At 38.1% G+C, this 13,382-nt stretch overlaps 1 protein-coding gene across 28 annotated transcripts in view; it reads right to left on the bottom strand.

The window, feature by feature from the left end:
* The window catches only part of CCDC158 (coiled-coil domain containing 158), an 86,161-nt gene that overhangs the window by 28,581 nt on the left and 44,198 nt on the right, over positions 1-13,382 (bottom strand). For 25 of the 28 annotated variants that reach the window (XM_044945765.2, XM_044945758.2, XM_044945754.2 and 22 more), the window contains 4 exons: positions 13,025-13,137; positions 5,942-6,100; positions 4,903-4,995; positions 4,018-4,143 (listed from right to left, as the gene is read on the bottom strand). In XM_044945765.2, coding sequence (XP_044801700.2) covers positions 4,018-4,143; positions 4,903-4,995; positions 5,942-6,100; positions 13,025-13,137 — 491 coding nt within the window. The remainder of the gene's footprint in view (positions 1-4,017; positions 4,144-4,902; positions 4,996-5,941; positions 6,101-13,024; positions 13,138-13,382) is intronic. The other 3 variants (XM_044945756.2, XM_044945757.2, XM_044945759.2) reach the window with 3 other exon arrangements.

Genomic DNA, 13,382 nt, shown 5'->3' with positions numbered 1-13,382 from the left:
AGGAATTCCAGAAAGAACTGTAAAAGTGGAGGGAGAAAAGTTATCAAATAAATAATACAAGAAAATTTCTGAGAGGAAAGAACATAAGAGCGCCTATACAGTGAAGGGAAAAAGACCCCCGGCAGAGATCACCCAGAAATGAATACTAGGGATGAAGAAAGGACTCCAAAAGCTTTGAGAAACAAACAGGTCACATACACAGGCCCTGGAATCAAAACAGCACAAGAGCAGCAGCATTTTGTGTATCAATCGATATAAATGAAGAACAAAGGTATTTTCAGACATGCAAGGTTTTAAAACACGTAATGAATGAAATGCACCCTTTCACAGGAAACTGCTGCCTTATACAATCCCCGCCAAATGCGGGTGAGGCTGTGGAACTACAGGGACTCTCACTCGCTGCTGGTGGGAGTGTAAAATGGTACAACCACCCTGGAAGACAGTTTGGTAATTTCTTACAAAACTAAACAGATTCTTACCATATGACCCAGCAATCATGCTATCTGTATTTGCCCAGTGAAGTTTAAAACATATGTACACAAAAAACTGCACGTGGATGTTGACAGCAGTTCTATTAATAATTACCAAACCTTGGAAGCAACCCCAGTACCCTCCAGTAGATGAACAGACAAACTGTGGTACAATGAATTACTGTTCTGTGCTAAAAATAAATGACTACCAAGCCATGAAGAGACATGGAGGAAGCTTAAACGCACATTGCTTAGGTGAAAGAAGTCACTCTGAAAAGACAACATATGGTATGAGTCCAACTCAGTGGCATTCTGGAAAAGGTAAAACCAGGAGATAATAAAAGATCAGTGGTTGCCTGGTGTGGAAGGAGGATAAGGATCAGTAGGCAGAGCATAGAGAATTTTAGGATAGGAAAGTGAAAATACTGTGTTTGATATGATAATAATGGATATATATCAGTTCAGTTCAGTCACTCAGTCAACGTGTCTGACTCTTTGCAACCCCATGAATCGGTAATGACACATTTATAAACACTAGTACAAATCCATAGAATAGTACCACACCAAGAATAAACCCCAAGGTAAACCATGAACTTGGGGTGATTGTGATGTGTCTATGTAGGTTCATCCTTAATAACACATGTATCGTTACAGAGAATGATGCTGATAATGGGGAGGCTGTGCATGTGTGGGGGGCAAGAGGTATACGGGCAATCTCTGTATCCTCCTTTCAATTTTGGTGTGAATCTAAAACTTCTCTAAAAAATAAAGCCTTGAAAAAAAGAAAGCAAAAAGACCACACAAAATATGACTAGAAATCAAGAGAAACAATGGTTACAGTTCCACATGGGATTCAAACAATGGAGCTATAACACAGCAATTAAAAAAATAAAGTTATTTAATAGTACAAGTTTCAGAAGGAAACAAGAGAATGGGGCAGAAAAAAATAATCAAAAATATAAAAGATACAAATTTCCCCAAATCAGTGAAAGATATTGAGAGAGTCAGTTCCTAGGCAAGTTGATAGGGAGTCTAGGGGTCCCCAAGGAGAGAGGGGTCTGGAATTCTCAAGGAGGAAGAAAGGACAAACTTTTTTGTCTTTCTCTACATTCCTTAGGATTATATAACAATAATGTATCCTGCCTAAGGACAGTCTTTGGATTCAACCTTTTGTTATCTTAAAATGTTAATTATGGGAGTAGACCTGGTCTTTACAAGGATATATCTTGCCTGAGGACAGTGTTAGCTTAAGATGTAAATTATGGGAGTGGGTCTGATGAGGTCTTTGCAACCTCCAGACATTCTTTGGCTTATATAACTTCATTGTTAACACTAGCAAGCGGGTACTCTTTCTGCCCCCTTCTGATGCCTGTGTCAGAAGCTTTCTCTATCTCCTTTATACTTTAATAAAACTTTATTACACAAAAGCTCTGAGCGATCAAGCCTCGTCTCTGGCCCCGGATTGAATTCTTCTCCTCCGGGGGCCAAGAATCCCGGTGTATTCGCGTGATTCAACAACAACCTTTCAGTATCAATCCCAAATCCAGGGAGATCAGTGACCCACAAGAGATATAAAGAAGAATACACATAGGCACATCACATTCAAACTGCTTAAACCAAAATCTTCACAATGGTCAGAGAAAAAAAATTACCTTCAAAACAGCAACAGTAAGACTTAAACCTGACTTGTCAGTAGAAACAATGAAAACCTGTACCCAGTATTTTATCAGTACTATGAATTCATTCATCCATTAGACAAATATGTACTGAATATCTACCACACGCTAGATACTTTTCTACATACTCAGAACACATCAGTGAACAGAACAAAGAATGTATATTATATTTAATGTGTAAAATTATATAATAAACATATTTATAATAACATTTTTAAGGGAAGAAATTAATTGTATAAAACAGGCTTAACAATCTATTCAGAAAATACACTTCATTATTGCTGTTAGAATTATAACTCAAGTTTTTAATTTAACAGACTCATGACTAGTACTTTTTCAGTGATAGATGAGATTCTTCATAATCAAGTATAGTCTATGTATTAAAGAGCCTATCTTACTAGGCTGGCTTTTGGGTAATGAAAAGTCCATGAAAATTTAGAGCTGATCTTCTAGAAAACCCTAGAGATGATCCATAGTCCAGACTCCTCATTACAGATGAAAAGGCACAGTATTATTTAACTCAATTTCCAAGGTCCCACAAAGAAGTTAGAGACACATCTTAAGTCCCAGTGATTCCTGGTCAAATATGCTTTGTTGTTGTTCTTTGTTTGTTGTTAAGTTCATGGAGAGATGGGTTTAATTTAATTTTTATTAATGTAACATGCATATAGTTTTAAAAGTAAAATGATTTATGACACTTAAAAAGCAGCAATTTTCTTCCCTTTCTCTGCCTACCTACAATTTCCAGTCTCCAGAGAGAACCATGTTTAACTTCTAATATTAATAATACTGGGCTTCCCTTGTAGCTCAGTCAGTAAAGAATCTGCCTGCAAACAAGGAGACCCCGGTTTGAATCCTGGGTTGGGAAGATCCCCTGGAGAAGGAAATGGCAACCCACTCCAGTATTCTTGCTCGGAGAGCTCCATGGACAGAGGAGCCTGGCGGGCTACAGTCCACGGGGTCTCAAGAGGTGGACACGACTTAGTGACTAAACCACCAACCACTACCACCATTAATAATGTTATTTTGTTTGACAAAAGAATGTTATTGTGTGACAGCTTATCAGTCATATACCTCGTGTATGTGAAAGGAGTCCATTTCAACTTGTTCATTCTGCATGCTTTATATTCAAGGCACAGGCAGAATAACTGGTAGGCTACCAGTGACCTTGTTGCTATACCTACAATAGGACTATTAACTAAAGAAATGGATTTTCATGAGTGATTTATGAAATATGTCTCATTTCTTTGGAGCTGGAGCTGAATACTGGTTGCAAGGGATTAGTGGTATGATAAATACATATAACTTCAGAGAAGATAAAATCTGAGTTTTATACTGTGCATATTTTTTCCTAAGCTTTAATAGTACAAAAGGTTAAACTAAAAAAATTTCAAACTCTCTAATATTTTAACTAAAGAGAGTAACAATTTGAATATTAATAGAATCTTTATGATTATAAATAAGTCCACATATAGGTCATGAAGAGATAATATACAGCAAATCATTTTCATCTTAGTAGAGTACTACAATACAAATAATTTGCCTTTGGCATTTGAAGTGATGCTTATTTTAGCCATCTCAACATTGGCTTTGTACACTGAATGCTTATGATACAAAAATATCAATACAGGTTACTAAATAATTTACTTTAATAATTATTGTTTACATTAATATCACTATTTCATGTTTTGTTTTTTTCCCAGAGAAAATACCAAAGAAAGAAAAACCTTTCTGTTCACCTGGTCTGTATAAATTTAAATTCTAAAAACTGAAAATGTCATAACTACAGGTTTATTTTTTTAAATGAAATTATTCTCAATTATTTACATATTATGCCATTTGCATCACAAACTATAAGACAAGTGACTTACATGAGACAGGAAGCTGGCTGTAGACTGGGAAGATGGAACATTGGAATGAGAACGAGCAGCAGGTGATGGCTGTAGAAGGCGTGGTTTCACAGCAGAATTTGAGGTGTATCCAGGGCCCTGCAGTTCCTGGAAGACAGTATACATGTGAGCAAAATAACTGTCAACCTACAGCTGGAACTGTGAAATCAAAATGTATTTTTGCAAATAAATTTCAGTCTTACATGTTGAACCCCTAAAAATTTGAAGCCCAAGTATTAAGCAAGATGCATGTTATTCTTTGGGGACTAATGTTGGGCTTAGCAAGAGGCCTTCACACTTGTGAATGATGTAAGCATTCCAGGTGGGAAGCGGCACCTCCAATCAGAGGCTACTACATTGGTTTTAACTCGGCCAAACACTCCACACCAGTTCTGACATACTACTGAGAAGGTTCCTCTCCAACTATGGGAAGGTATCCAGTATTGCAACTTTGAAGTATGTCCGCACTTCTAAAATATATTCAAAAAACAAATATATTTCAGTGGAAAATGTACTATTTTTAAAGCACACCTGACTTGTCATGCAAATGACCTCATTTTTGCTATTCTCCAAACAAGTCAAACACGTTTGACCGCCTCCTGTATGCAAACCTCTGGTTCCCCAAGGTAAGTACTTCTGTGCTTCCTTCACGCAATATAAACCTAACATAAAGCATGATGCTTCAACGTGTTACTATATAGGAAAAGGATAGGTATAGTAGGTACAATGTAAAGATTTTATAATTGTTAATATCAGATAATGTTAAAAGTACACTTGAAAGCATCTAAGATACATGAAGAAAACCTATATCAAACCAAGGCTTACATTTTGCTTAAATAACTATTTAATGAAAACAAAAGACCTTACTTTTACATCCAATGTGTGTTGAAGTTTTAGGCGCACAGATTCTTGTTCCTGACGCTGTATTATATCTTGACATTCTGCAAACTGCAAAGATGCCTACAATCAAGCAACCACATGTGGTTTATCCTCCATTCTTCATGCAGTTTTATTAACGTATATGTACAGAGTCACCATCTCTTCAAGGAAACTTCCCTCCATTCCTAGCATAGTGTATTACATTTATCTATTTACTTATCTGTTTTATTCAGAAAACTGAGAGTTATTGGAGGTCATGTCTTTGTAGCCCCAGCATCTATATGGCATTTAGTAGGTGAAGGATATGCAAAAGAATGAATGAACTAAGGATGAAATGAGCAAACAGCTTTAGCAATGGTAAAAATATTTGAATAAAGATAACCACAACTGAAATTCGTTGAGCCCATATATCATGTTCTAAGTCCTAAGTTTGCATAGGTGGGAACACAGACCATGTTCTGTCACCACGGAGGCTCTGATGTCTCAAGAAGCAAGGACTAGTTTTGGTATACAGTATTTTCAGGTTTCCAGAGTTTTCAGGTGACACAAAGAGAGATTCCTCCTGTACAATATATGGAAGGACAAATGTAGTGTCATCACTGATCTTCTCAGTCATTAAGCTGCATTCTCTACCTGCACTTTCTGAACTCCACAAAGTGCCACACATTAGCATTACTTTGTCTTTTTATTGATATTATTAACAGACTGTATTCTACCAAGTACTGAAATCCTTCTTTGAAGGTAAATTAGACTGGTGGTGTTTTAAATTATTCAGGCCACAGAGGATACCAGAAGCATCTCACATCTTGTATTTTACTGCTCTTATGTTCATGTTAGCAAAAAAAAAGATAATTTTGTAAAAAGTATGCATCATGATTTGTTCTTAAAGCTCAGCCCTCTCTACAGGATATAGTTCTTCCTTGTGTGAGATGACTGGGACACAATCCAATTTGACAGATTTGGTGTCTGTCAACATGGAGCTTTCCTGTTATTTGTTAACTACTGTATATATTTAGTTAATAACCACCTTATCAAGAGCAACTTCCATATTAGCAACCTTTTCTTTCAATCGGCGCTCCTGAGATCGCAGGACTTCTAGTTCTCCAGCCATCTTGTTTTTCTCCGTTGCAACAGTACTCAATTCCTGGCTTAATTTTGTCTTCTCTTCTTTTAGAAAATGCTTCTCCTACAATTATACAGGAGCAAATATCAGAAATGATATGGTGATGTAGATGCTGAAGCACACACACATCATTTCTCTTATCCTAGATTTGTTCATTTTACTCTTCCATTATTTGCCAATTTGGAACTTAAGGCAGGAGGGGAGAAAAAAGTGGTAAATAACAAAGACACAGCAAATAAGTCCATGTAATGAGTGTGTGTGCGTACAGTCACTTAGTCATGTCTGACTCTATGTGACCCCATGGACTGTAGCCCGCCAGGCTCCTCTGACCATGGGATTTTCCCAAGCAAGAATACCGGAGTGAGTTGCCATTTCCTTCTCCCAGGATCTTCCTGACCCAGGGATTGAACCCGCATATCTGGTGTCTCCTACACTGCAGGCAAATTCTTTACTGCTGAGCTACCAGGAAAGACCTGTGAGAGGTATAACAAATGTATGTGCATATTTGTCAATATTTAGCCTCATTCTAAAAAAGCATTGCAGCATTTTGGGAAGGGAAAAAGCAACTGCTTTAGTTGCCCTCATTTTCTATATATGTTGTTTACCTTTTCATTGGCATTATGGTCAGTTCTATTATAACTCTTCTTCTGAAAGTGCAAGTCTATTCCAAAGACTGACTATTCAAGACAGTATGGTATGGCACAAAGACAGAAATATAGATCAATGGAACAAAATAGAAAGCCCAGAGATAAACCCACGCACCTATGGACACCTTATCTTTGACAAAGGAGGCAAGAATATACAATGGATTAAAGACAATCTCTTTAACAAGTGGTGCTGGGAAAACTGGTCAACCACTTTTAAAAGAATGAAACTAGAATACTGTCTAACACCATTCACAAAAATAAACTCAAAATGGATTAAAGATCTAAACGTAAGACCAGAAACTATAAAACTCCTAGAGGAGAACATAGGCAAAACACTCTCTGACATACATCACAGCAGGATCCTCTATGACCCACCTCCCAGAATACTGGAAATAAAAGCAAAAATAAACAAATGGGACCTAATTAAAATTAAAAGCTTCTGCACAACAAAGGAAACTATAAGCAAGGTGAAAAGACAGCCTTCAGAATGGGAGAAAATAATAGCAAATGAGGCAACTGACAAACAACTAATCTCAAAAATATACAAGCAACTCCTACAGCTCAATTCCAGAAAAATAAATGACCCAATCAAAAAATGGGCCAAAGAACTAAATAGACATTTCTCCAAAGAAGACATACAGATGGCTAACAGACACATGAAAAGATGCTCAACATCACTCATTATCAGAGAAATGCAAATCAAAACCACAATGAGGTACCATTTCATGCCAGTCAGAATGGCTGCGATCCAAAAGTCTACAAGCAATAAATGCTGGAGAGGGTGTGGAGAAAAGGGAACCCTCTTACACTGTTGGTGGGAATGCAAACTAGTACAGCCACTATGGAGAACAGTGTGGAGATTCCTTAAAAAACTGGAAACAGAACTGCCATATGACCCAGCAATCCCACTGCTGGGCATACACACCGAGGAAACCAGAATTGAAAGAGACACGTGTACCCCAATGTTCATCGCAGCACTGTTTATAATAGCCAGGACATGGAAGCAACCTAGATGCCTATCAGCAGACGAATGGATAAGAAAGCTGTGGTACATATACACAATGGAGTATTACTCAGCCATTAAAAAGAATACATTTGAATCAGTTCTAATGAGGTAGATGAAACTGGAGCCTATTATACAGAGTGAAGTAAGCCAGAAAGAAAAAGACCAATACAGTATACTAATGCATATATATGGAATTTAGAAAGATGGTAATGATAACCCTGTATGCGAGACAGCAAAAGAGACATAGATGTATAGAACAGTCTTTTGGACTCTGTGGGAGAGGGTGAGGGTGGGATGATTTGGGAGAATGACATTGAAACATGTATAATATCATATAAGAAACTAATTGTCAGTCCAGGTTCGATACAGGATGCTTGGGGCTGGTGCACTGGGATGACCCAGAGGGATGGTACGGAGAGGGAGGTGGGATGGGGGTTCAGGATGGGCAAAACTAATACAATATTGTAAAGTAATTAGCCTCCAATTAAAATAAATAAATTTAAATTTAAAAAAAAAACAAAGACTGACTATTCCCTGATTGATGTATCAGGGAATATTTGAGCACAACACAGATTTCACCTTTACTAATGCAAAAGTAGGAAGTCAAGAAACACCTGGAGAAACAGGAAAATTTGGCCTTGGAATACGGAATGAAGCAGGGCAAAGACTAATAAAGTTTTGCCAAGAAAATGCACTGGTCATAACAAACACCCTCTTCCAACAACACAAGAGAAGACTCTATACATGGACATCACCAGATGGTCAACACCGAAATCAGATTGATTATATTCTTTGCAGCCAAAGATGGAGAAGCTCTATACAGTCAGCAAAAACAAGACCAGGAGCTGACTGTGGTTCAGACCATGAACTCCTTATTGCCAAATTCAGACTGAAATTGAAGAAAGTAGGGAAAACCACTAGACCATTCAGGTATGACCTAAATCAAAGCCCTTATGATTATACAGTGGAAGTGAGACATAGATAGAGTGCCTGATGAACTATGGAATGAGGTTGGTGACATTGTACAGGAGACAGGGATCAAGACCATTCCCATAGAAAAGAAATGCAAAAAAGCAAAATGGCTGTCTGAGGAGGACTTACAAATAGCTGTGAAAAGAAGAGAAGTGAAAAGCAAAGGAGAAAAGGAAAGATATAAGCATCTGAATGCAGAGTTCCAAAGAATAGCAAGAAGAGATAAGAAAGCCTTCTTCAGCGATCAATGCAAAGAAATAGAGGAAAACAACAGAATGGGGAAGACTAGGGATCTCTTCAAGAAAATCAGAGATACCAAAGGAACATTTCATGCAAAGATGAGCTCGATAAAGGACAGAAATGGTATGGACCTAACAGAAGCAGAAGATATTAAGAAGAGATGGCAAGAATACACAGAAGAACTGTACAAAAAGATCTTCACGACCCAGATAATCACGATGGTGTGATCACTGACCTAGAGCCAGACATCCTGGAATGTGAAGTCAAGTGGGCCTTAGAAAGCATCACTACGAACAAAGCTAGTGGAGGTGATGGAATTCCAGTTGAGCTATTCCAAATCCTGAAAGATGATGCTGTGAAAGTGCTGCACTCAATATGCTAGCAAATTTGGAAAACTCAGCAGTGGCCACAGGACTGGAAAAGGTCAGTTTTCATTCCAACCCCCCAAAAAAGCAATGCCACATAATGCTCAAACTACCACACAATTGCACTCATCTCACACGTTAGTAAAGTAATGCTCAAAATTCTCCAAGCTAGGCTTCAACTGTACATGAACTGTGAACTTCTAGATGTTCAACTGATTTTAGAAAAGGCAGAGGAACCAGAGATCAAATTGCCAACATCTGCTGGGTCATGGAAAAAGCAAGAGAGTTCCAGAAAAACATCTATTTCTGCTTTATTGACTATGCCAAAGCCTTTGACTGTGTGGATCACAACAAACTGTGGGAAATTCTTCAAGAGATGGGAATACCAGACCACCTGACCTGCCTCCTGAGAAATCTGTATGCAGGTCAGGAAGCAACAGTTAGAACTGGACATGGAACAACAGACTGGTTCCAAATAGGAAAAGGAGTTCGTCAAGGCTGTATATTGTCACCCTGTTTATTTAACTTCTATGCAGAGTACATCATGAGAAACGCTGGACTGGAAGAAGCACAAGCTGGAATCCAGATTGCCGGGAGAAATATCAATAACCTCAGATATGCAGATGACACCACCCTTATGGCAGAAAGTGAAGAGGAACTCAAAAGCCTCTTGATGAAAGTGAAAGTGGAGAGTGAAAAAGTTGGCTTAAAGCTCAACACTCAGAAAATGAAGATCATGGCATCTGGTCCTATCACTTCATGGGAAATAGATGGGGAAACAGTGGAAACAGTGTCAGACTTTATTTTTGGGGGCTCCAAAATCACTGCAGATGGTGACTGCAGCCATGAAATTAAAAAATGGTTACTCCTTGGAAGGAAAGTTATGACCAACCTAGATAGCATATTCAAAAGCAGAGACGTTACTTTGCCAACAAAGGTCTGTCTAGTCAAGGCTATGGTTTTTCCTGTGGTCATGTATGGATGTGAGAGCTGGACTGTGAAGAAGGCTTAGCGCCGAAGAATTGAGGCTTTTGAACTGTGGTGTTGGAGAAGACTCTTGAGAGTCCCTTGGACTGCAAGGAGATCCAACCAGTCCATTCTGAAGGAGATCAGCCTTGGGATTTCTTTGGAAGGAATGATGCTAAAGCTGAAACTCCAGTACTTTGGCCACCTCATGCGAAGAGTTGACTCATTGGAAAAGACTCTGATGCTGGGAGGGATTGGGGGCAAGAGGAGAAGGGGACGACAGAGGATGAGATGGCTGGATGGCATCACTGACTCGATGGACATGAGTCTGAGTGAACTCCGGGAGTTGGTGATGGACAGGGAGGCCTGGCGTGCTGCGATTCATGGGGTCGCAAAGAGTCGGACATGACTGAGCGACTGATCTGATCTGATCTGAATTCATGGTTTCATCTATGAGAAATACCAGGTCAGTGCAGAAAACAGCACCCAGCTAAGGAGAGTTGCACAGAAATACAAAAAACAAACATACACACTCTTCAAACAATTAGCTCCCTCAGTTTACCTTGTGTTATGAGCCACATCCTATGTCACAGAAAAACCTACCTTCTACCCCTTCTTAAGAACTATCACACTGCAATTCTTCAATGCACATGTTCACAAGCAAACTTCAGGTCGTTTTTAGGATAAAGGGCCATTCTAATTGTAGTATTTATGTGTCTCTTAAACATTTAACGTGTAAAACTGTGCTACCATTTTCATTAGGTTCCTACTTTTCTTTTGTCACTGATGAAGTGCGTCAGTGTCGTGCTCCTAATCCCACCACTCCCCCAAGTCCCGTGGTGGTTTTTGTTGCATGATTTTGCATAGTGTGATTTTAGGAACACAGTTGTTACTTTAGAGTGGAACTGAATATGCTCTGCTTATAATCACTCTGTCTCTACCATGAGTATCTTCTTACAGTTAAAATACTAGCTCTTGGACAGCTACATTTAAGAAAATGAAATCAGAAAACTTTAACAGCACACATAAAAATACATTCAGAATAGGTTAAGGACCTAAATGTAAGACCAGACACTATAAAACATCAGCAGAACACTCTGACATAAATTACAGCAATATCCTTTTCCATCTATCTCCCAGAGTAATGGAAATTAAAACAAATTAAAACTCCAATGGAATTAAATGAATGGGACCTAATTAAACCCAAAAGTTTTTGCACAGCAAAGGAAATCATAAAACAAAATGAAAAAACAAGCCACAGAATGGAAGAAAATATTTGCAAATGATGCAGTTGACAAAAGATTAGTCTCAAAAATTTGCAAACAGCTCATGTGGCTTAATATGAGAAAAGAAACAATCCAATCAAAAAATGGGCAGAAGACCTAAACAGACTTCTCTCCAGAGAGGACATACAGGTGGCAAGAGGCACATGAAAAGAGGTTCAACATCTAATTAACAGAGAAATGCAAATCAAAACTATGACGAGCTAACACCTCACACCAGCAGAATGGCCACCATCAAAAAATCCACAAACAATAAATGCCTTAGAAGGTGTGGAAAAAAGGGAACCAACCTACACTCTTGGTGGGAGTGTAAACTGGTAACTGCCACTATGGAGAACAATATGGAGGTTCCTTAAAAAACTAAAATTAGACCTATCACATGATTCAGCAATCCCACTCCTGGGCATATATCCAGAGAAAACCATGGTTTGAAAGGATACATGCACCTTAGTGTTCATTGCAGCACTGATTTACAATAGCCAAGATATGGAAGTAATCTAAATGTCCATCAACAAATGAATGGATAAAGAAGATGTGAGATATATATGCAATGGAATATTACTCAGCCATTAAAAAGAATGAAATAATGCCATTTGCAGCAACATGGATGGACCTGGAGATAATCATACTAAGCGAAGTTAAGTCACATAGAGAAAAACAAATGTTGTATGATATCACTTATATGTGGATTCTAAAAAAATGATACAAACGAAATTATTTACAAAACAGAAACAGACTCACAAACTTAGAGAACGAATTCATGGTTACTGGTGGGAAGGGGTGGGGGGAGGGATAGATTGGAAATTTGAGATTGAATATACATACTACTTTCTTTTTTTCTTTCTAAATTAATTTTTATTGGAGTAGAGTTGCTTTACAGTGTTGTGTTAGTCTCTACTGTACAGCAAAGTAAATCAGTTATATGTATACAGATATCCACTCTTGGATTTCCGTCCCATTTAGGTCATCGCAGAGCACTGAGCAGAGTTCCCTGGGCTCTACAGTATGTTCTCATTAGTTATCTATTTAATGCATAGTATCAAAAGTGTATACATGTCAATCCCAATCTTCTAATTCTTCCCACCCCCACTCCTCCCCCTTGGAATCCATATGTTTGTTCTCACTGATATATTTAAAATAGATAACCAACAAAGACCTACTATATAGTACAGTGAATGCTGCTCAATATTATGTAATAATCTAAATGGAAAAAGAATTTGAAAAAGAATAGATACATGTAAAAAAATAACAAAAGAAGACCAAGGAAGAAAATAATAAAAGAAAATAAAATTCATTCCAGAGTAGTTATTAAAAACAAAAAAAACAAAACACTAGCTCTTTCAAGGTCCTGCTCAGATGTTCCTTTGGGAACCGTCTCCTCATTCTCTGTTAGGAATAACCTCTGGCCTTGTTCCCACTGTACTTTGTATCTCTGTGTCTTACTCTGTGTTGTAGTTTACTAATGAGTAAACACATTGGCCTCCCCCACTCCAAGGACAGGGACTCACCTTGTTTGCATTTGTCATTGCCTCTTCCAAAAATTGTATCTTGCTCTGAAGGGCATCTATCTGACCTCTTTTAGCTGTAATTTGTTTTTGCATCCCCATTGCCACTTTCATAGCTGGGGGGAAAAAAAAAGGAACTAAACTGTGTCTTAGTTTTTAAAGTTTCTAACTTTTGAGAGGTGACTATAATTTGATGTTCAAACACTATGAAAAGGTGTAAGATTCCTCTAAGGCACCTGGATCATTTCAAGAAAGTGTTCACAAAAGATGTCTTCAGATTTCACAATATTGGGATATAACAATTTTCAGCAATTACTCAGGGGTTTTGAGCTGAGAAACATATATAAATGCTGATGTTCTG

Source organism: Bubalus bubalis, chromosome 7 (assembly GCF_019923935.1).
Source record: "Bubalus bubalis isolate 160015118507 breed Murrah chromosome 7, NDDB_SH_1, whole genome shotgun sequence".
NCBI lineage: Eukaryota > Metazoa > Chordata > Mammalia > Artiodactyla > Bovidae > Bubalus > Bubalus bubalis.
The sequence above is the reverse complement of the archived record's forward strand: the minus strand, read 5'-3'. Positions and strand labels throughout refer to the sequence as shown.